The 27,730-nt window shown below is 35.0% G+C and overlaps 1 protein-coding gene across 2 annotated transcripts; it reads left to right on the forward strand.

Moving 5' to 3' along the window:
- Positions 1-7: 7 nt before the first annotated feature.
- On the forward strand, positions 8-27,659 carry Rich (Guanine nucleotide exchange factor subunit Rich). 2 transcript variants are annotated; one of them, XM_019061828.2, is made up of 24 exons: positions 8-346; positions 1,154-1,261; positions 2,015-2,167; positions 3,392-3,569; positions 4,308-4,441; positions 5,040-5,131; positions 6,820-7,093; positions 8,072-8,200; positions 9,005-9,208; positions 10,039-10,207; positions 11,184-11,384; positions 12,596-12,792; positions 13,212-13,431; positions 13,861-13,970; positions 15,172-15,303; positions 16,247-16,486; positions 17,689-17,803; positions 19,124-19,254; positions 19,978-20,132; positions 21,151-21,419; positions 22,085-22,243; positions 22,465-22,627; positions 23,257-23,445; positions 24,689-27,659. In XM_019061828.2, the coding sequence occupies exons 1-24, from the start codon at positions 203-205 to the stop codon at positions 25,026-25,028; spliced, it is 4,206 nt and encodes a 1,401-aa protein (XP_018917373.1). In that variant the 5' UTR covers positions 8-202; the 3' UTR covers positions 25,029-27,659. The 2 variants fall into 2 exon arrangements, with proteins under 2 accessions (XP_018917373.1, XP_018917364.1); XM_019061819.2 differs by having other exon boundaries at positions 9-346; positions 22,462-22,627.
- The last annotated feature ends 71 nt before the right edge of the window (positions 27,660-27,730 follow it).

Genomic DNA, 27,730 nt, shown 5'->3' on the forward strand with positions numbered 1-27,730 from the left:
AATAGAATAATCTTAGGTTTTTGTTTTCAAAATCGGTAAACATTTGCCACTTGTCAGTTTTGAATTTTTACTTTGTGCTTCAATTAGAACTCACAGAATTTCACATGGATGCAGTGTTTTTAAATTTTTTCAGAGTTCATGTGACTCGCCCTTTGAAACTTGGTTGTGTGTAGATGGAAGCATATTTTTCTAATTCTAGATCATGTATTTCCCTTTCGGTTGGCCCAATGTTCTGGACATTCCGCAGCTAGCAAATAATGTCTCTGTCAGACAAATAATTTGCAATCGCGATAAAGTCCTCTTCGCTATTTTAACAGATGATTCTTTGATCATTTGGTTCTGCAAGGTAAGCTGTAGATAGAGTCGGTATCTAATAATTTTTTTTTAAAATTTTTAATATTTTGCTCGGCGATGAGGCCTTGGCCTTAGTGCGTTGGCACAAACAGCCATTAGCATGAGTAGCTAATAAAGAATTGAGATCGCAAGGTGGGGCTCAGGAAGAGACGTATTTTGTTTGCTGCAACAACTGTTTTCTGTTTCGTATTATTTGCGCAACCTTTTTGCAGCCAATGAGAGTGGAGCTGCCCAAAACGAGGTTAGAAATCCTGTGACAACCTCGCCGAAACATGCTTTAAGGACATTCCCATTGTTTCGAAACAATGTTCCAAAAACGTCAAACTGTGCAAAACAAATCAGCGAATGAAAATAGGCCACGCCCCTTTACGTAAAAAACAGGAACAAAATACGGTTGTTACGAGATGTTCTGAGTTGTTGCGTCGAACAAGATATGTTCAAGGACTTCCTCTAGGAACTTCCGTCTAAGGACTTATAATGTAATGGAGAAGAAAACTGGTTGCTAGATAGTGTTTTGTCAGTCTTCGTAAACGTGATGAGAGTGGAGACAAGTGTGGATACTTGATTAGCCTTGGATTTTGTTCCTTCAGTAGTTGCTCAGTCTCCATCGGTTGATAAATCAACATTTCACTAGAGCCTATCATATCTTCCATCTCTATTTCCTCCTAATATTCCTAACCATCGGATAACATTTAATTAGGAACCCTAAAGATAGGTTTAAACACTTGTTTTTTCCATTTGGTAAATCAAACTGAATACGGTATCACACTAACGCTCAATCTATTTTGACATATTACAGCCATGTCTGCCAATAGTCTCTCATCGTCGCACATCCGAGTCGCTTGAAGAAATAGGATTGAATGAGATAGTCGAATGGCGGCCAGACTCACGACGACTTGTTGTTGCTGTAAGTATTATTCTTTTCTCTCTCAGTAGCTCAAATGGAAGTCAAAGCTGGAATACCCTTTGTTAGGTGTATTGGAGGGTATTCCGAACTTTTTTTCATCAAAATTATTGTATCCCTGAGCATTGCTGATTAAGATGGCTAGTTGATCCCTTGTTTCCTCAGGTACGAGATCCGATTTTAGTGCCATGAAGTCCGACTTAGCGGCTGCGGATGGAGTAATTGCCCATCCATGAACTAGTGTTTTTTCACTCATTAGCGCAACTTTGTGCTTCATAAACTCACAGGGCTTTCACTGCAACAAGTAACTATGCGTTTGTTTGCCAAACTAATGAAAGCTCCTTTCAAATAAGTTTACTTTCTTATTGTGATAGGTACAGAGTAATGTTTTTACATAATTTGAGATCAGAACGTCAACCTTTAATCTTGCTGGAAAAAAATCACCTCACAGAAAAATTCCTCCATTCTAAAATATATCGAAAATTTGCTAAGTAATGCTCAATTTGACTCAGGTAAACTTCGACTTAGTAAAATGCTATTCTCTCTCTTCTGAGTTGACTTTGGAAAGTTTCAATGTATCCATCATAATTTACATCAAACTTTAATTAGGAAAAAAAAATAATTAACATCAAACTTTAATCAGAAACACGCATCATACCTTTATATTATACTTACTTGTAATTATTTCTATTCTCTTGTGTTAGCATATGTTTCTATGATTTCTAGCCTGGCTTTAATGTCAATTTGTTCTTTCAGACATCTGGTGGCTCACTTATATTTTACTCATTGGAGGAGGATTTGGATAAAAAGGGACTTTATCAACTTGTAGATTCACCACAACCCAACCTTCGCAGAGACAGTGCAGAGCTATTCATTAAACAAAATATACCATGTTTGCATCTGGCACTGGTAAATCCCCTTTTATCTTTCATCTAATTTGTCACATAATTTATGTCGCCCGATTGAGGATAGAAAACAGGATACCTCAATAGAATAGGAGTAACACCTTAAACAAAGTGTCCTCTACAACATAAAAAGACTGAGATATACTGGTATCCATCCATCTTACGTTTTTGTCTGGAGCGATGAAATACAAATCCTAACACTGCAAAATTTAAGCAACGGTAGCTGGGACTATCAAATTTTGTTGCAATGGAACCCTTCGAACAGCATTATTTCTGGATCTTGGAAGGTTACTTCCAAGATCCAGAGGGAAATCAGCCCTCTAAATTATTTCATAGGTCTGTAGAGCCAAGCCTACTCCCCAATTTTACTGCGCTGAGGAAAAACACTGTTTAGAGAGTCGCTAAATTTCCTCTGATAAAATGTTTATTCTTGAGGCGAGTTATGCATATTTTCTTTGGAAATTTTCAAACAGTTAAAATCCAATCATAAATAAAATTCTCTGAAAAGTTCAAAGAAAAAATTCACAAATTCCCCTGAAAATTCATATTTTATCAAAGGAAATTTAGCTATGTCTAAAGGTTCATACGGCATCTTCCTCAGTACGGCTAAATCGAGAATTAATCATTTCTGAATTTTCAAGTACCGATTTTCTGAAAACTAAATTGAAATTTGAAAACAGAAAAAAAATCAGCTATGTGTGCCAGTATCTTTGAGATGAACCATCAATCGGCGGGAAAAGAAATCACTGAGATAGTAGCAAGATTACACTATTAGCATTAGATACTAGTTTCTTTTCCAGTTATTGGTCAAGATGCATAGAGAAAAAAAAGGAGGTGTTTGCATTTCGGGCATCTTGGAATTTTTTGATGACTTGATGACGTAGGTGGGTACAGCGTGAAGGGGACGTCGCTGTACCCAGCTGTACCCACCCACGTCATCAAGTCATCAAAAAATTCCAAGATGCCCGAAATGCAAACACCTCCTTTTTTTTCTCTGTGGTCAAGATGGATCAATTGTATATGAAATCACCACAAAGGGCTCTCTTGCTGCTTTGTAAACTTAAAAAAACCTGCCAATTGTCTTATAACTATGAAACCAGCTGAGTAGATCTCCAAAAATTGAGTTTTTGCGGAGTCAGAGAGGTAATAATAATTATGATTTGAGAATGAAACAAATTTTGAGGACACAAAACATAATGTTCATCCCATTTTATTTTACAACCAATAGGACAAAGAAATCACCATTGGAGGTGGAATCTGCAGTATTGTTTGTCTCCGGGATGAGCTGATGGTCGCAACCACCCGTAGCCATGTTTTGCGATATCGATGGGACGGCTCTATGAACAGAGACTACTGTCTGGACCTTCGGCGCGTTCCTTTTTGTATTGATCAGCAAGTTTCAAAAGGTAAGTGTTCAGTTTTAAGTATACGATTGTGGCAGAGGAAGGAACCTCAGTCCACGGAGGCAAATTTTTCAGAGCTGTTATTTTCATGAAGTTAGGTCGATATTAAATCACATGAAATGATTTTAGTAGCATTTGTAAGTGTTCACAGTCATTGATTTTCGCACATTTATACACTGATTCTAGGTGTGGTAGAATTATATTAAAGCTTAAGTCAATGGGTTGACCAGGAGAAATAGTCTGATATTTTTAGCCCCAATCAAAGCAGTCCAAAATTTTCTCTTGCCGCTCCATCCTAATTTTCTATTCCTGCATTTTAGTCTCTGATTTAGCGCCAAAGAGGTTCGCCTTCATTGGGTAGAAATGCAATTGTATGTATTTGGAAGTCGAAATAATTGTATCACGCGTTTCGCCCCATCCAACTTTTCTACTCCTGCGTTACAGTCTCAGATCTAGCATAAATGAGATTCTCTGTCTTTGCATGGAAATGCAATTGTACCTTTTGCAGCTTTTTCTCAAAATTACAAGTTTTGAACAGCTAACTTTAAATCATCATACATTTGGTTTAGTTTGACATCTTTCGACGTTTTTGGTGCTCAAATTTTTAGTAATAGCTGAAAAACTTGCCTGTAAATTTGCCAAGTATATTGAAGTAAAATAAAAAAAATAATTACTGTGTTATCCGAATGTCTAGACTGAAAGATGTTTTAATGTGCCCATTGTTTCTGTTTTATTTTCTAGCCATTCCGTTGGTCGAAAACAACACTTATTTGACACAAATTGAATACTCACCTCTAATTGGAGGATTTGCTGTTGTTTTAAATGATGGCCGTGCTGCAGTTTTAACGGCTGTTTCACTGAAGTTTGATCCTAACGTAAGTAGTTGGCTCAAAAATTATCAACTTTTCTTTACTAATCCATGAATTGTTTTTACAGCAAGGGCATCCTCTACGTTAACACCCTCTGAAGTCATGGGCATGCAAATTTAATAATGAGAAATATTATTTCCTGAACTTTTAAACAGTTTCTAACTCAAAATTTTTTACAGCTTTGTTGAGTCAATACGTGAAAATTATACTTTTAATTTGTCATCAGGAGGATAATTATTTGAAGCAGTTGGAAATTTTATTATCTCCTCCCACATTTTGTTTTTAAAGAAGCCTAAGAAAGCAAGTTCATTATTATTGTCATCCATGTTTACCTTGGCAAAAAACAAAGTGGCAATATTTTTAAGAGGATGTGGCTATAGATTTTTGTTATAAAAATAAACCGTAAAAGAAACAACTGAAATGTCAAGTGATTAATGAAGTAGGGTTTAACACTTTGAAGAATGCAAAAAATTCCTGATCTCTCGATTTGTGGATAACAGTTAACTTTACGGAAACTTAGGTCTGTGAATTCACTGATTGAACTCTTTAGCCTCTCGCAGAATACAACATTGGCTGATCATTATTTCCTTTTTAATTTTTTCAGCAAGTGCAAGGAATATGGGCTCCAAATGTTGAAGATGCAACTTGTGCAGCCGTAAACCACAAATTCCGTTTGATCACTTTTGGTCGCAAAAAGTAAGAAAATTATCAATTCATGTTCCATTCTTCAATTATCTTCTTCGCTTTCTATCACAAAGGAAGATTATTACTCTTTTTTTTGTATCCTCTCTGCAAGTTTTTAAAAAGTATTATTATTTCTTTCTGTTAGTTGGAGGAAAGGGCATTCGAATGAATGGCTCCTTGGATTTGCTGCTAAAAATATTTTTCCCTCTGAAATTGTCTATCATGCCTAAAAAAGGAACTTGAAGTTTGTTTTGTACCTTAAATGAAGAAATGAACTTGAAAACTCTTTTTCTCTGCTCCAAGTCCATGTCACTCCGTTGCAGTTTGGAAACTTCATGATTGCCTAACTGACCTTTGCAATCAGTTGCATGTGAAAATGAGAAGGTCCCAATGGCAGGGTTTAAGAATGAGAAGACCGCATAAAAAAGTTTTGAAAATGGGAATGCTAACTCACATCAGCATAAAAATCGTAAGTTTTTCTCAAAGCCAAGGCAAATTAATAAGACAGAGGAACAATCATCTCTTTGAAAATTTTGAGAGAAAATGGAGTTTCTAAATAAAAGGAAAATTTTAGCAAGTGGATTTGGTCGAAGTTTTTAACTTACTGCCAACCTCTGTTACAACAAAACGAAATTCCCTCCAGGCGATGGTGCGCTTACAACATTTGGTTTTCATGCTGGCAGCAGTGACGACCACATCCAAAATTCTCGACCCACCTTCTGAGGTGGGTTGAAAAGTGGATGCAAACTTTGGCTAAAATTCATCAGGCAGCTGAGTTTAGTTCTTGACAGTGTCAGAGTATTTCCCTCCTTTGGTTTGCAACCCTGCCAATCTGGTTGAAAAAGTCTACCAAATCCACTTGTGAAATTTCACTAAAAGACGCTTTTATCACTTGGTATCCTTCTGCTTTACACCCACTAATGCACATGCTTCCACACTTGAAGTATTTCTGTGACATTCTCAGTTGTGCGCTCACTAATGTCAGTTTGGAATTTTCCCATCGTTTCTTTGTGCAAGTCTAAACTATCTCACTTTATATTCAGTATGTCCCATTAACTTGTCTACTTCCAAAGTAGTTTCTGTGTAATTTTGTTGCTGACGCTAAACGGCCGTTAAAATTAATAAAAAAAATTTGTACACTCGGTTGCACATAGGTTTCTCATCAAGGCTAGCGTTCCAGAGTAATTACACCTCCATTATCAGCCGCCAGCGAACAGTTTTTCCATGAAATAGCCATTCTGAGTCAACGCACAATTGAGAACAGTCAACGCACAATAAAAAATTCCTGTTCAGTTTCAGTGTTTATAAGTTCAGTTTTTTCTAATACTATTTTAGTCATTGGCTTGCTTCAGCTTTGTTAAATAAATTCAAAACCAAGTGTTATTCAACAAACTTGCAGAATTGAACCCTCAGGGATTTTGTAAAGAATGTGATATCAGCAGAGGCTCTTTTAGCCAATTATAATGACCTGCATGAAAACTGAATACAACTCATCACCATAATAAAATAAAAACTGCTCATCAGTTTATTTTTCTTTTACTTTTTTTTGCAAATACTCCATCATTCCTTTTTAGTGGACTCGATCTTAATGTAGACCGAGATCTTTTTTCTCTCATGGCATCATAATAATCACCTTACTTTTTAGTATCACATCTTGGTATATTTTCCCAGCTGATCTTAACTTTCCTGACATTTTTTAGTGGTGAATGCATCATTTACAACATCGATGAAATGACCGGAGGCCTAGAGGTATCTCATCAGCTGATAATATCAAGTGAAATCTATCCTGGGCCTGTCGGAGCTGTTTCCGCTCTTCGATGGACGCCTGATGGATGTGCTCTCGCCGTTGCCTGGTCATCGGGTGGTTTTTCCTTGTGGAGTACTTTCGGTGCCTTGCTCACTTGTAGTCTTTCATGGGACTATGGAATCCACACCGATGTCTCCAAGAATAATCCTCTACTCATCCACTCGATGGTAAGTATGATTTTTGTGTTTGAGTTGTCTGATACAAAAATCCGGCTCTCTTTAACACTTCTAGTGCTGTTTTTTTCATCCTGAAAAATTTTCATTCTGATGATTGAAGCCCCAAACTTGACTTTGCCCTGCTGAAACGGAACTGAAAAATCAAGTCTCATCAGATGATCGGAATTCTGCATTTGAAATCATGCCGAATGGTTAATTTTTGTCTCAGAACTGGCCAAAATATACAGAAAAGCAAATACAAAAATATGCTGTAGTTTATTTTAATTGCTTATGATTGTTTCCAAGTTTTTTTTGTATTCATTGAGCCAATTTTCTTTTCAGATTTTGTTGGAAATACTCATATTATTAACTGAAAAATTATTGAAATGTTTGGTTGACAACCAAAAGGTCAGATTTGAGTTTCCGGTTCCAAAACTACTGCTACGATTTTGTTTCAAGATCGTGTCAATGGTGAAACTGAAGAAATGCTTCAAAATTCCGGTTTTTATTTTATTTTTTGAAAGAAGACCAAACCAACACCTTAGCTAGAAAGTTTCACCGAATAATATGTACATACAGAAGAAAAATCAACGAAGTTATAAAGAAATGATATTTAGAAGTTTTCTGTTCAGAAAATAAAGTATGATAGAAAGTCTACTATGCTGCAGACCAAGATGCGCATTTCTGCAGTTTCACCATCAATATGCTAAGACAGTACATTCCCTTCTATAATCTTTGTGAAAAAAAGGTGCTTACTCACATCAAAGTCTTCTCAATAGATATAAAATTATTTTTTCGTGTTTTTCATATAAAATGATGAAACATAAATTTCAGTTCAGATTGTTCTAATTTTGAGTACAAGGTTTTGATGAATAAAATGGTTTGGTTGGTACATTAAATTGAAATTTTCATTATTTTTATCTTGCGCTCTTGTTTTTAATATCTATTTTCCATGTATCCTCATTGTTTCATCATAATGTCCTATAACAGGAATGGTCAGCTGAAGGGTATCAACTTTGGATGGTAAAACGTCAAGATCCTGATGGATGGAATGAAAAGTCAGACTCAGTCATTCTCATGGGATTTGTCAAAAGCGCTCTCACGGTTAATCCATGCATGGTAATCAATTTTGTTTTTTTTATATTCAATTTTATGCAGGGGTGTATCTAACGCTCTGAAGCAGTTATTTAATGTGAAAAACGTTCCACATTTTGTTATCTCCCGCGCAAAAGGAACATGGAACAGGACTAATGTTACCGCAAAAGTTTTATTTTTTCATGGGAGAGTTGTCTTACAAATTTGTCTAAAAATTTTAGAGCCTTTTATCACCAGTATAAAAAAACATCACTTGAAGTTTCAGGATAATTCATGTGATTCTTCTATAAGAAATAATATGTTAGTAGGTACGAAACAATAAAACAGTGCAATTGAGATACATTCCTTTATACGAGAGATGCTGACTTTTACGAGAGTTTCCCCCAGGCTTTCTTTTGGATTTATTAATTTCCATCCATAAACTATCAATCAAATCTCTTATTTGTAGTGTTGTTTTTCTTTTGTAAACTCCAGTGGAAAAACCAAATAGTTGACGGAGAAGATCAAAAAAGCATTTCTGAAGGGAGAAAAAGGTAGTCAAAAGTCGACGTTTGAGTTGATGCAGCACGGCAATACATAAGGCTGAGTCAATCAGCACACATGTTTACATTCATTTTTTGTGTAGGAACACTCCTTTTCTGGCTGTCACACAGTTTCTATTGCCTCTTAAAAAATGTCATTTTCCTGAGATGGGTTGTTTTCGAACGGAGAGATTCAATTACTGACGGAGGAATTTTTTCAATATCAAGAGACATTGCATTTTATGGCCACTAGAATACCAAGCTTCTTGCTTCCTAATTTGGACTTTAATAATCATTCTGTTTTCAGAGTCACAAGTCTCATTTAGCGTTGCAAGGAGAGGATAGGTTGTACATTAATCTTGGAGCCGGCATAACCAAAGTCTACCAGTTACCAAAACAAAATGCTCAAGTACAAACGAAGATGAGTATTACTAGTCAGCTGGTTGAGAACAAGCAGTGGCTAGTCGTCCTCCTCCCGTCAACGTATTCTTCAACCAACTGGCCGATCAGGGTAAAGTTGTTAAATCCTAGTTGCTTTATTACGTCAACTTTCATCCTTTTATGTTTTCACACATTTGTGATTGACCATAGGGAATGGGACCTTAATTCTTTAAGACAAAATTTCTAGTCGTCTCAATTTTGTTGAGTTTGGCCAAAGAATTGGATTTTTAGATTTTCTTGGAATGAGCTCTTTGCAAAATGTCTTCTTCGTGGGAAGAGTTCAGAAATAATGGACTTTGGAAGGACGATACGAATGAGCAAAGTGTGACCATCTGTGAAAAGGGAACTTATCTTCCGGGAGAAAATTTTTCCTAACATTTTGCAAAAACTGAATCCGCATTTCTGTACAAAGTAAAAATTTTCGTCACTGAACTTCAGAATTCATACCTTCTCTAATTTTTGAGATTCCAGGGTTTAACTAATTAACTTGCACCAAAATTTCCAGATTTTCTTTTGTGCATTTGAAAAAAGTCACAGAAAATTTTCTCCAGAAAGATGATGTCCCTTTTCATGGATCTGGTCACGAATAAATCTATTTTTCCCAGAAAATGGTACTGATTTAAAGAGTTTTTCAGATGATTAAAAAGGCATTGGCAATATCCAGTTTATTGCTGGACATGGATCACTTTATCAAATTTTGTCAGTTCAACACCAACCTGAGTCATTCTGTCAACTAACACGGCAACTTTATAATACATGAAAAACTCCAGAAAGGCAGCTTTTATATTTTCTAACACAAAAACAATAACATGCTGGTAGGAGCAGTTTGAAAATGATGTGCTAGCTGAATTTGCAGTAGTCTGACTCTTATCTTTGAACATTTCTTGTGATTGTTTTCAGTATACTGCCATAGACTGCGAGGGTCATCATTTGGCTGTTGCAGGCCGCACTGGTTTAGCTCATTACTCATTTGCAACTAGAAGATGGAAGCTTTTTGGTAATGAAACGCAAGAAAAAGACATGATTGTTACTGGTGGTCTTCTATGGTGGCAATCGTATATTGTTCTTGGTAAATATTTCCGGATATTCTTTGTTGACATAGATTCAAATATCTTAATTCCGTAAAAAAATAGCAATCAAGTATTTTTTGTAGATAACGAAACGCACAGCTCATAAAAACATACAAAATTTAGAAAACAAGTGAAAAAAGAAACAATAATAAAATTAACAAACAGTAAAATATATCACATACAAAAAATTACAGCAGGTTTTGTTAAAAATGTGATTTTAGTGTCCATACATGTATTATTATGGAATTCTTTTTTGACCTTCATCCAGCAAAACTAATATGTATCCATTATATTGTATACGTGACTTTAGTTCAATACCTTATTAGCCAAACAACATTTTTGGATGAAAAAGCCACAAATACTCATTTCTTTTCAATCTTTTTTTTTTTTTTTTTTTTTTTTTTTTTTTTTTAAATATGAATAATAATTTCTTCCTTTGAAAAGTGTTCGTAAAGGAGAGTCCTATCAGTCTTTGGTAAGTCATAAAAACAGTTTCATTAAAATGTAGTGATGGTGAGGAGGCCGTTTCCCACACCTATTGGTGTTTTATCAGCTGGCAGAAATGAGCTGTATGGCTGAAATTCAGCTGTGCATACGAAATTTTTAAAGTATAATCTTCATGTTGAATTCGGATTTTTTAGGATGAAAATCTTAGAATCATTTAACCAGTGTAATTGTTATATGTACTTCAATTTGGTTATTTATCTTAAAGATGAAATTTATAAATTTTAATTCTAATTTGAAGAATCGATGTTAGCTTTTAACTACTAAAGTCTTTGTCAATTCAATGAAATCAATTGATTTTTTAATTTCAAAGTTTGGTTATGAACTTAAATTGATAAATTGAAAACAAGCTGTATTGATGTTTTAGTGACAAGCAATTATTTGAACACCCCAAATACTCTCATATATACCCAGACAGATTTGAGTAGTTTCGTTGAGTCGAATTAATGAATTTTTTCCATCTTGTTCCAGGCTGCTATAACCTGCCAGATGATGAAGACCAGGTTAGATTCTATCCCAGGGAAGCTCGTTTGTCGAATGACAACATGACATGCATCAACGTCCCATCACAAGTTCTTCTTATAGATGCGCTCAACGATAGATTAGTGATTTTCTGTGCCAATGTCCACATTTATATTTATAGTTTGTCCATAGCAGATGAAGCGAATCTCAGTAAGTTTCATTTCTTATTTTTTTTTGTTCGAGTTTTTATTATTTGGAATTTTTATTTCTATCAATGAATCATATTTACGTTTTTGTGCACTTTGATTACATTTCTTCCAAGAAAAAACTTGGTCTTCTGTACTTTATTTTTTTTTTCATCCAGAACAGCCTCCTGACTATGTAGTAAGGGAACAAAATTATACTTTTGGAAATAAGTTCAATTGAGAAAATTGCAAATCGACATAACTTTGTATTATAGGGCTGTGCGAATAGTGAATTTTCCGAACGAAGCGAATAGCGAATAATTTCGGCAACTATTCGCGAATAGCGAAACGAATAACGAATAATTTAAGTCAATTATTCACAGCTACGAATAGTAAAACGAATAATTGGACATGACTTTTTTTAATGTGAAAATTCGCGAATATTACAAAAGTGGAAAAAAAATGTCACTAATTTTTAAGAATTTTCCATTTGATCATACGCCTGCACAGAAAACAATGAAATGCTATGATATTAGCCTAGGCTGTTAAGAATTTGTTTGAAGACCCCTGGATGCTGGCTTGACTGTCCCTGCAGTTGCGTATGCATTTCCAGGATCTGAAGGTAACTGCGCGGGCAGTCAAGCTAGTATTGAAGGATCACTAGACACATTTTAGTATTTTATTTTTTCGCTATAAATAAAAATGTGTTTATGAACTTTTTTTTTCAATTTCAGAAATTTCTGTGTCTTTCAATCCTTAATTTGGGCTCTTTGCTCATTCCCCCAATCGCAATCGCGCTCGCTGTTCGTGAACTCGGCAAAGTCGGTAAAGATGAAAGGAGATCCGCCGTTCGCGATGTCTCCGGTGGAAGCGGAAGCCTTGCGCAGGTCCTCGCAACGTTTCACGATTGCCACTCGGAAATTCGTTATTTTCGAATATTTGAAAATTCATTCCTCGTGACGGCGCGAATATTTGAAAATGTCAGTTCAAAAATTCACTATTCGCGACGGCGCGATTATTCGCAATTTGCGAATAGTGCGCGAGGCAGACGAAGCGAATATTCGCCGAATATTCGCGGCGCGAATAGTCGGAATTGCGAATATTCGCACAGCCCTTTTGTATTATTTACCTCTTGTGACACTGAAAATAAAACATCCTATCATTCTTCCTTTGCATTATGATATTCAACAAAAGCCCAAGAGCCCAAATCTAATGGGATGTTCTGTTATTTTGCAGGTAGTAGTGTGGAAGTAGCCCGTGTACAGACAATAGACATAACGTCTCTTTGTGTGCATCCTGCATGCGTAGTTTCTATCACGTTGACAGCTCTTCGCACAGAGCCTACTCGTAGGGATGTCTCGTCAAGGGATAGCTTTGTGCTCAATGTCAGTGGTCGCTTGCTGCTTGTCCATCAGCATGAATCAAATAATCAGGTTTGTTTCAAAATCGGAAAAATCTTTTTTTTTTCTATCTCCAAAAACTGTGCAATCGAATTGAGTTGATTGCTTTTCAAATGACGAAAGGCCACTTGGAACGATTTTAAAAAAAGAGAATAACTGTATTATTCAACTGTAAGTGGTTGGTAAAAACTGTAAATTTACAAAGTTTTTTAAGGCTTTGAAATTTGATACTCTTTAACGTCGTTTTTCTGCAAGATGCATCTTCGGCACAGGCAATAAAAATCCTATAAAACATTTGTGAATTTTTGGGGGAACTCAAACTTTGGAGGAAAATATAGTTTTCCCAATAAAATAAAAGGAAGTGGAAAGAACCTCTGGCGTGTTCTGGTGAATTTAATTTGTGAATTTTTCCATAAGATCAGGGAATAAAATAATTATTCTTCTTTTGACAGGTGATAGCTCCAACTGCTCTAGCTTCATATGTCGAAAATGTCTGGGTTCCGAACAAGTTCCGCCGCGAGAAACCTCATTTGACAGAGGCTCTATGGCTGTTTTGCGGGGCTCACGGCATGCGAGTCTGGTTGCCTTTGTTTCCGAAGGAAGGGGATAATTCTCATACTTTCATGTCGAAGAGAATCATGCTACCCTTTCACTTAAAAATCTACCCTCTTGGTAAGTGCAAAAGTATATCCAGCTAAAATTTTATTGTCTTTTCAACTAATTCTCTATGTACGTGGAAAAAAAAAACTAATGTACTATTAAATGGGGTAAAAATTAAAGTACCATAAAAAATTGATAGCAAAACTGTTGAAAGGTTTATCTCGGTTTGCAGAATTTTTGTACCTTATAACAAAAGCATTAAAGCAATTATCCTTCCTAATAAGAAAAGTAATTCTGATAATTACATGTTCTTTGGTAAAAAAAAAAGTAACTGTTTAAAGATTTTTGTAACTTAAATAGTGCTGAAAGCCTTAAAGATCTGGAGAGTTTGCTCTATTAATATTTTTGTTCAGAGTTATCCAGATTTTGCAGAAATTACAGATAATGTTCTGTCTTGTTTTGACTATTCGTTCATTTTGTATTTTTTTTCTTATTTTTCAGCTGTTCTTTTTGAAGATGCAATTTTGTTGGGGGCAGAAAACGACACCCTTCTCTACTCAACTGATGTTAAAACGCCATTTTCTTTTCCGTTTTGCCTCGTGGAAAGGACTGTAAGTATTTTTGAGAATTGATAATGTTCACTTTAATCCATGAGTTGACTTTCCACTGTGATACGTTTATTTATTTGGCTCCTTAATTGTGTCATTATCATGAGCATAGTAGAGAAGTAAAATATGACAATAATGCATTCTAATGAGAATGTCATACAAATGAAATCATCCAAGAGACCTTAGTTCATTGTAATGAAGAAATGAGTTCTTGATACCAAAGCATAGAAAAGTGTTTTACGAACACTCATGTTTACGTAAAAAAACATCCGAAAACGCCAAACTAAACCTAAGTTATAGCATTCATAAGTTTGCTTCTCAAAAAACTCGGTTTCAAAATGAAGCTATCCAAATCAAAATGGGCCATTCATACAGATTGAAATGCAACTATACACCCTCCTTAAGAAATGAATTAACTAAACATCAATAATGAACATCAGAGAGAGTTTTCCATCGATCTCTCAAAATCCGATTTTTCAATGGAACAAGACTAAAATCGCTCCACTGGAAATTAAACGTCCATGGACTAAGATCCTTTTCGTCTGGAAAGTCACAAACATAAATTTGACTCTTAACAGGGAAGGAGACTTCAATGTAGAAAGGTACATTTTTTAGGAGAACTTTTTTTCTCAGTTGAGTTCAAAATCGGAATTTCAGTGTTTGACAAAGAACTTTCTTCAGGATACCAGAGGTTGCATTGCAAACAATTAGTCCAATCTTTGTCAATAGACAGCTCGAAGTTGCTTTATAACCTACCAATCTTGGAGTTTGATAATGGCTTATTAAAGTTTGAATCTGTTCGCTCTTTGAACAATGTTTTCATGTAGATGCAAATTTCAGACTGTCCTAACTCTTTTGTTTTACATTTATGGGCCTTTTTTATGTTAAACGTAAAATACTCTTGTTAACAGCATCACCCATAACTTAAGTATAACTTTTCGAGTTTGAAGTTCCCTCTTCCTCTGGGATTATCACAAATGATGCCCCTTGAAATGCTTTGCGTAAACTGCTGATGATTCACAGACTTAGCCTGTTTTTTTTCCATGCATTTTTAAGAGCCGTTCGATGTCATTTTGAAAGAACTGTAAACTTATCTCCTAACAGAGCATTTTCAAGAAAAAACCTCATTAAATTATAGTCCATTTTTTGTGCAACTTTCCCTTTCTAATTAACTATTTTTTACTTCTCTGTTCCCAATTTTCAGAGTCAAGTATACCTGCACCAGATTTTAAGACAGTTGATTCGCAGAAATCTAGGCTTTCATGCCTGGGAGATAGCTCGTTGTTGTACAAATTTGCCATATTTTCCTCATTGTTTAGAGCTTCTTCTCCATGAGGTATGTTTAGAAGTTTACCTAATTGTTATTTATTAACTCTGTTGATTGCGTAGGGCTGTCACGAGAGTAAACTGTTACCCTTGCAAACAGTAGCTTCGCCGTACCTTCTCCTTCCTTCATTCAGGTTGCAATTTTAACATTTATCTTACAGTTTTCCTTGAGGAGAGTGAAGGATTCATCTGTAAAATTGAAATTCTGTCAAATTAACCTCCAATAAATTGAAGTTACTCTATTCAGTTTTTGTGCTCTTTGCGGCAAATTTGCAATATTGCAAGTGCAGTTTTTTTGACCAAGTCTTATCTAGAATATTTTTTACGTACTTTTTTCTCCATGATTTTTCGAAGAGAACAAGTTGCAAACGGAAAGTTTGAACTAAAGAATGAAGTCAAATTTTTAATGTTTACTGTTGACATTGCACAAGCACAAAATAATTAAAAACTAACTAAATAACTAATTAGACAAGTAGTAAAATAACTAATTTGCTCAAATGGGAAATATTGTCTGTTTTTTCCAATCAACAAGTGATAGGAGTTCAATTCTGCCATGCTAAGGAAGAACGGCGTATGAACATTCGAGAGTTGCCAAATTTCCTTCGATAAAATGTTAATTTTTAAGAAAAGTTATGAATATTTTTCCTTGAAATTTTCAGGAGCTTCAGGTGAAATTGCAAACAATATTATCTGAAAAATTGGAAGAAAAATATTTATAAATTTGCCAGAAAATTCGTGTTTTAGATGTGGAAATTTAGCAACGCCTGACGGTTTATATGGCGTTTTTCCTTAGCACGGCAGAATTGCCAATGGGATTTGTTGGAATTTTTAATGAGACAACAAACTTGTCTGCTTACTAATTAGAAGTTTTTTTTTTTTTTGCTTGATTTTCCTTTCAGTTGTTTTCCTTTTTTAATTTGAAATCATATTTAATATAATTTATTATTCATTAGGTCTTGGAGGAGGAAGCAACCAGTAAGGAACCAATTCCTGATGCTCAACTACCTAGTATAATAGAATTCATTCAAGAGTTCCCCGTTTATCTTGAGACCATTGTTCAGTGCGCTCGGAAAACGGAAATTGCTCTCTGGCCATACTTGTTCTCAGCTGCTGGGAAACCGAAAGATCTCTTCCAAAAGTGCCTAACTCTCAAACAGCTCGAAACTGCAGCCTCTTATTTGATTATTCTGCAGGTAATTATTGCTAAAGAGCTTGATCTAGTTACATTATTTTTTAACAAGTATACGTGGTATATTGCCTGTTTTGATTGGTCTGACCCCTGACTGAAACAATGTATCAAATCAAATCCTTCAAGTGCACATGGGAAATTAAGTAGTAGGGCAGGTGGGGAATCTTGTCAAGCTGGTCAAATAGTTACTAATATCAAAATATGGAGTGCACTATTGTAGTAGCTGGGAAAATCAAATATTTTAATAGTATATGAAAGTATACTTATATAACTTCCAATCAAAAGATTCTATTTTTAATAAAATATGTGTTAAATACAGCTACAGTAAAACTTCGATTTAACGAATTTCTGGGGACTGGCGTTAAAATTAGTTAAATCAAAACCCAAGGAAAACCAGATTTTAGGCCACAATTGTTTTTGGAAATATTCGGTTACTCCAGTTTCCTGTACACTCCCCCCCCCCCTTTTAACCCCAACAATATTTGGAAAATTGGCAGGAGGAAAAATATGAAACAAGATTATTACAAACATGCTTTTCCCAGCGTTGTTGTCGGGCGCACGGAAATTTCTATGCATTTGTTAAACAGAGTTTAATTTACATGATAAAGATTGTACCTGGACCGAGGATTTTCTTCATTAAACTGAATATTTGTTAACCCAAAATTCGTTAAATAGAATTTAATTTACACTGAAAAGATAGAATTTTTTTCGGGACCGCATTAAAATTCGTTAATTCGAAGTTTTACTACATTTTGAATCTTATTACAGTAAATGTTAACAACTTAAAACCCAATTGAAAATTAAACGGAAAACCAATGAGATAAAAACATTACCACCTATAAAAGCTATTAAATTTAGTACTTATCAATACCAAAATAAATCAAACTTGCTCAAATTATTTTTTTTAAATTAAAACACTATATTTTCATTATAGGAATATTAGAATACCCAGAGTTGGTATTTTCTACAGTTATTTTTCTAAAGTTTAGCTAACTTTGATCGGAATCAAGTCATCTTAAAGAGCAGATACGGGTGATTGACTGATTGCATACTGACTTTCGTGCCCTAATCTGCAGTACCTTTGTAGTTTTCGAGAGAATTGGGGTACTTTTTTTTCTTTAGTGTTAAAATTATTTTAATCAAGATTTTTTATTACTTCCTTTTGCGAAATAGTTAAAATCTGTATCTGTTTTTTTTCCTATCCAGAATTTGGAGTCATCCTTGGTCAGTCGGCAGTATGCGACACTGCTGCTTGATGCAACTTTAGATGAATGCAGATGGGAACTGTCAAAAGATCTTGTAAGATTCCTGAAAGCAATAGGTAAGTATTGTTCATGTATGCGATGACCCATTTACAAGAAGAAACTTATATCTCAAAGCTTATAATATGAGTAAAAAAAATTGTTATCACGTGAAACATATCATTTCTTGGGATTTTCAAGAGTGTTTCCCATCAAAAACTCAAATTCCACTTGTTCAATCCAACTTAAAAACAAGAAGAAAAATCAACATGAATATGTTTGAAAAGCATGCCGAGTAACTGAAATATTGGACACATACCTACTATTTTCACATCTTCGCTATTTGTATCAATTGGTACTTTTTACTAAATTTGGGAGGAACTATTGATTCATGAACGTCGAATATAAATTAATTTTAAAGATTCTGTCCAATTATCTTGATTTTAAGCTGATATGCGGCATTTACGCATGACCATGATTCGGGTGAACTGCCATGCATCGAAATCGTGTTAAATTAATCTCTTTGGATTTCGAACTGTAACTTCTCTCCTATTCGGCCGATTTTCACAAATGAGGTCTCTTTTTATTTATATTTTAATGGAGAGTAAGGAAAAACTTGCTAAATAGACAGAAAACAATTTTTGTGAAAATTTGGTGGATCCTGGCGTCATGGTGAATGGTTAATCGGGCGTGAAAAATAAGGTTTAATGGCGGCGAAGCAACCCTCGCCTCGCCGTCTTTTATTGCCTTGCTCGAAATCGGACACCCAAAGCGATATTGGGAGATAACTGCAGTGACTACGGTTAGCACATGGTATAATGAGTCACGAGGCTCATCACAGATTGCACTTATAGCGCAAGATGCTCATCGGCTAAAAAGTTTTGGCGGGAAAGAGGCTACTAGAGTTGAGTTCTCCGAGCGTAGAAAAGCTTATATGAGGTTACTGTCAAATGAAATAATACGGTTCCGACAGGAAAATGTTTTCAAGGGTTTCCAATTAGCAGTTCATTCGGTTTTTTGGTAAAAGACCATCAGGGTTTGACAGTATAATGGTTTATAGACAAAAAACGGGCCCGAGGAAAAAAACATTTGGACGGCCCGTTGAATAGCATTGGTTGATCAGTGTGCTGTACTATGGTACATCCGAGTGATTTAACAAAATGAGCCTCACTGGCACGCTTAAAAAAGAGAAAAAAATGTCCTCTCAAAACTTTTGCCTCTGTGACATGATATCCTTTTCCCATACAATAGTGTCATTTTAACGTTTTCTAATTTTTAATCCATTTTAAAAGTAACTTTGAACAATTTTCTGTATGAAAAATTCTTTTCGCATGATTATTGTACAATCTCTCTCTGATTTATTCGCAATTACATACTTTTACTTTTCTGTTTTGTAACAGATCCCAACGATGTGGACTCGCAATCTCCTCGGACCTCTTTTGTCGTGGCTTCTAAGTATGGAATGATAAGTCCTCCCTCCCCAGTGTATCCAAACGAAGAGGACTTGTCGTTGGTCCTTGGAACCATGCATGTAAGTATATAGATATGTAGTCTTTCTGACATTATCAGTGACTTGTTGAAAATTTCAACTTTGACCGTAAAACTTTCTAATTGAAATACGAGTTTCAATTAACAATTATTATTCCTTCAATGCAATATTTTTTGACAGATCCTTCTGTCCCCTTCAAATGTTGCAGTTTATTTGCTCTCAAATTATTCCTTACACTTTTGCACTGGGAGCATACTTAGTCTTTTTTCTTTTACTTAAAACGAAAAATTTGCACATATTTCTTTCTATAAATTAAATGCAATCTTACCGCAACTGGATCCCAAAATATTTTACTGTAAAGATTCTCAATTTATTCAAAATTTTGTTTTGTACTGGTTTTTCTTTAAGGTTAATAAAATTGAGGAGATTATTAACCACTGTTGTTTTGCTCTAGTAAATCTTTCCTCTAAATTGGAAATAAACCTCCAGTGGCTGGATTTTGAAGATCCTGCAAAATCTTGCTGTTATTTGATACTCACATTTATATATTTCATGTACCAAATTTTACAGGTCAAGATATTTTTTTTCTCAGTATTTGTAAAAAGATTGTTCCGTGAGTTGCAAAATTGCATCAAATACACTGAATTTTTACTCCTAAAAAAGTGTGTGCCTGAAGTGATGTAAGTTTGTAACGCCATGAAGCACCTTCTTTTGTGAAGGAAAGCGAGATATTATTATTGTTCTCATTTTCGTTGTTTTTTCAAGGTTTCACGGAGTAGAAGTTATAGCACAGCGAATACGCCGAAGTTAGATCAAACTTCTGCATCCATGAGTAGTCGCGATAATCAGACGAGAAGCTCTGCTGATAGCTCATCCCGGAGGAAAAAATCTGTGCCACTTAGTAGCAAGCCTGACAACAGGTATTCAATTTTTACTGTTGAAAATTCAGAATACAAGCATTTAGGGATTTGTGGTAAAATATTAATGCAATCTTTTATGTAATCTTTTTTTTGTTCTAGCTTTTTCAAATGAGCACAGTTGAAAAATAAGCATTTTCATAAAATTAAGATTTTATTCATTTTAAGCAAAGCTCACTTCAGGATGTGCTCAGTAAACAAATTAAACATGAGATCTATTTTTCCTGTTCAATGTGCTAATGTGCTCAGTGAACAAATTAAACATTAGAGCTCTTTTTCCTGTTCAATCTACAAGTTCAAAGTTTACATGCACTTAAAGCTAACTTGGAATTTTTCAGCGCAATATGAATTTTTCAACAGCACAGAAATTTTCATCTCCCAGATAGACAAACGTAAATAAATTTCAACTTAGCAAAGTTTTACTTATAGCTTGTATCTTGACTCAAAAATTTTTGGAAATTTATCCTAAAGATTTCATTGATCTTTTCAAAGATTGCTGTCAAAAATAGTAAAATTTTGAACAGAAATTTTACAGTCTTTTTTCTGTAAAAAAGTTGATTATTATTTTAGCGATACTTTCTAGAATAAAGTCAGGATCCTTCATCATGGAAGCAACAAAATTTCATTCAACTGTTTCGTGAGTGATATCCTCAAATTATTCACCTTCTCAGGAGAGAGCTCTCTGTTTTCTTTAAGTAAAGTTAGAACATCCATACTTCTGTGCCAAGGAAAAATGCCGTATGAGCATTCAAGAGTTTCCAAATTTCCACAAATAAAACATGTAATTTGCGGCAGGTTATGCTTATTTTTCCTTGAAATATTCAGATATATCAGATTAAATTGCCGGCAAAATTGTCTGAAAAATTTGAAGAAAAATGTCAACTATTGTCCCAGTAAATTCGTCTTTATTGAAGAAAATATGACAACGTCTGAGGGGTAATACAGAATTTTTCCTTTGCATGGCAGCACAGCCTTATCATTTAACTTTGTCAAAGAAATGAATATTCGATGGGTCTTTCAGAGAGCTGAGTCGCTCAACTGAGGAGCTGTTCATGGATTTGATTTTGCAACGGCACGCTCGTAAACTTCTCCTGCAACACAGACTGTCTGCACTCGGACACTTCGCTGCTCACTTGGACTTTCATCTCGTCGAATGGCTCATCAAAGAAAGAGAAAGGGCGGCTAGAGTGGATCATTTTGTCACTGCTCTACGGCATTTGCATGCAGATTTTTCTTGGCCTTATCCTGTGCTTTCACAGTCGAATAATTTTCAGTACCGCAAAAACTCAAGTACGTTGACGTGATGTTTCTTTTTTCATTGTAGATTCTCCTTTCTCATAGATCTAAATCCTCTCTTCTCTTAGCCTGCTGGTGTGATTGTCAATAAGAAAGCTTATGTAGTGCATGAAGTCAAATTTTTTGGAGGAGCAATTTTTATCAAGTTACATACATACATACAAGTCGCTTTTACAGCGTGCCCGGGCGCTCTGCGACACCTAATTACCATTCTTGTTCGACTTAGAGATCATCTTGTAATTTCATCTTGAATGCCACTTATCCACACTTTTGCTGGACATCCTCTACGTCTCCTCCCTGGAGGAGTGCAATCTAGTACCTTCTTCGGATATCTGTCATCGGTCATTCGTTGAACATGATCATACCAGACAAGCTGTTCGGTCATAATTTCTTGATTCTTATCAAGTTTAATCGCTGAATTAGAACTTTAGTTTTTCGATGACAAACGCAAATTGCAAGCAGCTTAGATCTTCATTGTGCCAAAAGGTAGCCTTAACCTGCATTTTCTACTGCGTGTTCTGATTCTTGATGGTTTAAACTGAAACTTACATCTCTGAGTAGTTTTTGTGCCTTCGTTTTTGGAAATACTCCTCTGAACAAGCACATCTTACGTTATTCTTTTACCATTACTGTTAATTACTTGTTTTTATTCTTTGCAGATACGTCTCTCTACAATAATTTTTCCAATGGACCATCAGGTAAAGAAATGGCGCTGTTGGGAGGCTCAGTGGAAATCAATGTACCGGAAAGTGTCATAGGTGACAGTGGTTATATGAGCTGCCAAGATAACTTTATGAGACCTCTGCAGTTGCCGAGTGGTAAGAAATATTTTTGATCTTAGAAGATTAACTTTCTTACTGTGTCATTATCTTTTTTTCCCTGGAGCACACGTTAAAAATTTCTACTCGCTCCGCTTTTGATCGTTTTAAAAGAGCCTTTACTCCTAAGTTTTACCAAAACACATTTTCTAATAAATTACCTCACGAAACTTTATTCAAGAAACTTAGGTTTGAACATGTTCAATAAATTTTGTTAGTAGATGGAGACTGTATGATGAGTGAAGTGGATGGTGATGATTTTGAATGGTGGAAGGAAGAACGGGAAGACTATACTTGGAGTGATATGCCTTCGACCAAATTATTGGAACAACTTGCTCATCAGGTTACTACACGTGGATCTTCCAAAGCGGAAGTACAGCTCAGGTAAAGTGGCGACATTTAATTTAGGTCAGTCGATTGGTTTCCTTGAGGGAATAGAACATTTCTTTATAAAATGTACTTTTTTAATTTTATTCTATACTTGTCTACACGAACAAGGACAAACGTGGAAAAACTGATAATTGAGGTATTGTTACCATGCTTTTAAGGAGTGTTTTCGATTCACTGGCTTAAAATATGCCTAATAATATTGAATCAAAATCGAGTTATGATGTTTAAGAGTTAGGTTATCGAAGAGTATAGGTTTGAAAAGAAGAGAATTCTAAATTTTTTCTCCAAGAAATGTGCTTTTTTGTCCATCAATAAAATGACAATTTGAAACTTGGAATCGACCTATATTTTTTGCTGAAAGTAAAAAATTGTCTTAATTAAGAATGAGTATCTCCTTAAGTCACTATTAACATATGGAGGAACTTTTTTACTTACAGTTTTACTTTCAATATTTAACCTAAATCTACAAAAGCAAGAAATCGCAAAAATTACCTCGTTATTTTATGTGAGGAGATGAATTGTCATTCTCGACTTGGAATTTATCAAGGTGAATTATCTTTGCATTAATTTTTAAATTTTATCTTCCCATTGTCTTATCTTCTTTTTAAACTACCGATTTGCAGGTATTTGCTGCAATTGTTCATGGAAGCTTCTTGTCTAGAATGGTCAATTATAATATCAGTCCTGTTGCGTGATGCAATGGCTGTTCATCGAACGACCAACGCAGCACGTTCTCCACATCATTCTCATGAGTCTGTTCTCCGCCTCAAACAAGGTCTAATATCCCTGTGTCAGTGGAGTAGTTCTGAATGGTAAGTATCTTTATTTGCACATGTTAACCACTCCCTTAGGTAAATGCAGCTCCAACACTCACGAAAATTTTGTCAGTAATATATCATGAATCGATAAGAAAGGTAAAACTCCATAGAAATTACCTAATACAATTTGAAAGGAAGAAAGCGAAGAAATTCCATGATCGAATGAGAGAAGAAAATGTTAATTATTTTAGCAGAGTGAGAAATTCTCATTCAAGCACCATTCCATTTACCTGTTCTCTTCCACTGTTGTTGAGGGAACAAAACTTTTTTTCTTCTTTGGGCTTTTTTAATGTGGCTGTTGCACAGAAAAGAAACAATAAACTGAGTAGACTTTACTGTTCAGAAAATACAATATGAAATACCAGTGAAATCGAACAAAAAATTAAGTCAGGTACATTAGAAATATCTAAAATCCACTCATTTACATACCATTTGTGCTGTCTGTAACGCTTTTTTCAAATTTACCGTGTCTGTAAGTTTGTTGGTGTGTAAGTTGAACACGGCAATGATCCACTTTATCACAATTTTTCCTCATTGTCGGCCATTGAATTTGACGGGGAAGGATGTACGAAGACATAACCCTCGGCTACGGTACCGTTATTATAACATTAATAAAAAAATAAGCTCGAAAACTTGTTTTCATGCATGATTTTTGCTTCATTTCTTGATATAGCAAGAACAAATGCTTTAAATTCATTGAAATCATTTGTAAGTAGGTGCACAGTTGTCAAGATGGTGTGAACTTTTGTTGTGGACTTTCAAAAACAGTTAAAAACACTCGCTTCTCAGCTCAGGAAGCTCCAAGGAGCGCAAGGACCATGCGAAATAGATTCTGCGTTTTGAACTGTGTAGGATTAGTCACTTAATTCAAAGAAATTTTTTCAGTCCAAAATTGAGAAAAATCGACAGGGGTCTATTTACATACACTAAATTTTTGGGGTCAAAATCGAAAGTTCTCTGATTGGACTGAAATCAAGCTGGTCCTTAGTAAAATGACCCGAGCAGTCTAGCAACTAAGATAAACTTCCCAAAGATGAAAAAACGCACCCGGCGATATCTGTTTTGTGCAACAAACCCATGCAAAATTAGGGATATCTCTAGGATACTGGAGAAAGCTCAGACAATCGGACATCTTTTTTGGATGCAAAGGTCAAAATGATTTTTTTAAGAATTTTTGATCACAAAATGGCCAGAAAGCGTAGCCCCCAAGTTAAAATGTTTATTTCTCTGTTAACAGCATGGGCTACAAACCATTTATGGTTGCAATTCAAAACCAAGTGTCAATTTTGAACAAATTGCTGGCAACGAAGCAGCGTGTTGTGACACCACCAATCCCTCCAACGCCTGTCTCCCGATCGAGGACAACCTCTTGTTCAGACATGAACAGTCAGTGCGGCACCATCGTCGGTGGAGCCACCCTTCCTTCTAGTCCTTCTTCCGTAGCCGATGGTACCACCCCTGATGATGGAGCAGTCTTCAACGAACAGGAAGATACTGCGTCGAATATCAGCGCGACTAGCGAATCGCCAGCCAGCGGCACCGCAGCCCAAGCTGAATCCAACTGCATAATTTCATGATCTTTCTTTCATACATCCCTGTTATTTGGAGAACAAGACTTATTTTTTTATCCACTCAAATATTTAAAACAGACCGCTTCATCGGTGGCAAATGGAGGAGCATTTTTTGAGCTTATTGTCTTTGAGTCTTATTCGAGTATGTAAACATCCTTTATTTTATGGTGCTTCGTGTAATGTTTTCACTGACCCTAACAATTCACCGGTTATTTTGACTGGTGTAATGATGTACGAAAAAATATTTCAGGTTAACACTTGAAACAGACAGTTGTGCCGAGTCAGCATGACTTGTATCCTGGTCAAAATTGTGAAACTAACGTTTGAATGAAATACACTTGAGTGTTTTCAAGTTCCAATCTGTTTTAGTATGCTTGTTGCAGGTTTGTAAATTTTATTAAGTATTTTTATAGGGAATGGACCGTTGTGTCAATTGTGATTTTATATTTTTTAGTGCCAATCATGATTTGAAATCTCTCAATCTTTGTTAATTGTTTTTATGTTTAAAGAATCCAATCAAAACTAAATTTTATGGCAGTATTTTTAACTATTTTAGTGTGTATACTGATTATTGTATTTACCTTACATAGTGCTTCAGCTCATTTTTGAGAATGAAAACACTATTTGAACGCAGTTATGATGGATGGTCATATCGAAATCTTTAGAACACTATTGATCAGCAATTTCAATCCATTAACAATTCCATATTAATTAAGTAATTTCGAATTACAGTAGCTTATTCAAAAATTTATGAGTCTTTTTAATGGCATTCGATCGCCTTGCAAAGTCTTCAAAAAATGGCACACGATACTGACTTGTGTATCAACTAACTCTTTTATTGTCTCAAACACATAGTTATGCTCCTGCTGCAAAACACGAAAAATCAGTCAAGCTATGTTTGCGTAGTTGTTGAAAACTGATACAGTGCTCTCTCTTCATATCGGTACTCAATATAGCGAGGAAAAAATTGCCCAGTCTTTTGAACTTCTTTCGGCAAATATTCCCTTCATTGTAATAAAAATTTCTTCAACGAAAAATCTTTCAGTCCGTTGCTGATTCATGCTGGAGAGATATCACCATAGTTGCAAGATCTTTTGATACGTTTCTATTCTACTTCTGCTTTCATTTAACAATTTTCAAACGGAGCAAGTGCCTAGTAATTATCATAAAAGGGATGAAATGTTCTTTGTTCATTTATTTACAAAAAATAAAAAAAAAGTAATAACATCTTTCCATTCTCATAGCCCTGGAGCAAAGTTTTCGATTCAAAATTCAAAAATTAAAGGAATGAAGCAGGTAACTCCTATGATTAAGAGTTGTGATCAATTTTAGTTTTCTAAGAATTAAAATAGAAACAAAAGTACAGAGCTCATTTATGAAAATTGGAAACTCCTTTGATTAAGAGTTGTGATCAATTTTAGTTTTCTAAGAATTAAAGTAGAAAAAAAAGTACTGCAGCCTGATTGTTGAAATTTTTTGTTTGTCGGGACGACATAGATGACATAGGTTAAAAGGTGGAGCGTGATTGGTCAGCTATGTCCTATCGCTGCTTTGTCGTGCCTATGTCGGGTCGAACTCACAACAACCTATCGGTACCTCTTAAGTTTCCGACAGTATTTCGTCCATTCCACCTGACAAAGGCACGACAAAGCAGCGATAAGACATAGTCGACCAATCACGCTCCGCCTTTTAACCTATGTCATCTATGTCGTCCCGACAAACAAAAAATTTCAACAATCAGGCTGCTGAGCTCAATTATGAAAATTGTGCAATAACAAGAATGTTTATAAGCTGGTTAATAATATGTTTTTAGTTTTATTCTTTTAAATATTTGTAAATGTTAATGGCTGTGACCAAAACCTACGCAGATGCTTTACAGCAGTTCCGTTTTCCCTGCAATAGGTTTGTAATTATTTCCTTGATTTGCGAAAGAAATATCATGAATGGTTTCTCGAACCGCCCTGTGAATCACTGATCGGAAGTTAAATTTAGTTGATTTCTCTTTGTTATTTAATTGTTCTCCACTTAAAATATTTCAGGATAGTAAGTCTGAGGATGGAAAGCTTTATTGGTATCAATTACTCATTAGAAAAATATTTCCAAGGCTCAATCTGATCTCTTCACCTTCTTAATGCGATATCAGTCAATGTGAAGTTTGCGTTTTGTTTTCGAATTCAAGGAATTTTCATTTTTTTATTCCTTGGCGTAGTAATATAAACTCTGTCGTTTGCTCCAAAATTCTGAATTGTATCTAATACAGACACTTATAACAAATTGATCATTTTGCATACCTTCTTAATGTTACACCTCTAACACTTACAGGTAACTTATTTTGTAAAACGTAGTACGAAATGTACAATTTTAAGATGCAGTTAAAGACAACATTTTTACCTTACACCATTAAATTTAAATTTGTCAAAAACGAAATTTTTTAGACATTTTTATTGTATTAGGTCCTCAGATAACTCTCTCTGAATGCTGTAATATGTTAAAAACAAGGGTTGATAGTGACCCGATGGCTGATGATTTTCTCCGTTTTAATTGTGTTTAGGTCTCTGATAAGGTGAAACAGTGTTTAATTTTAAGACAAATTTTTAATAATTGTAGGTAAAAATATATTTATTTTGTACGATCAGTCTTGATTGTTTATTGCCTATTTTGTTTTTCCTTATCAAAGTCTACTCTTCGTTCAGTGTTTTAGAATGTAT

Source organism: Bemisia tabaci, chromosome 6 (genome assembly GCF_918797505.1).
Source record: "Bemisia tabaci chromosome 6, PGI_BMITA_v3".
Classification (NCBI taxonomy): domain Eukaryota; kingdom Metazoa; phylum Arthropoda; class Insecta; order Hemiptera; family Aleyrodidae; genus Bemisia; species Bemisia tabaci.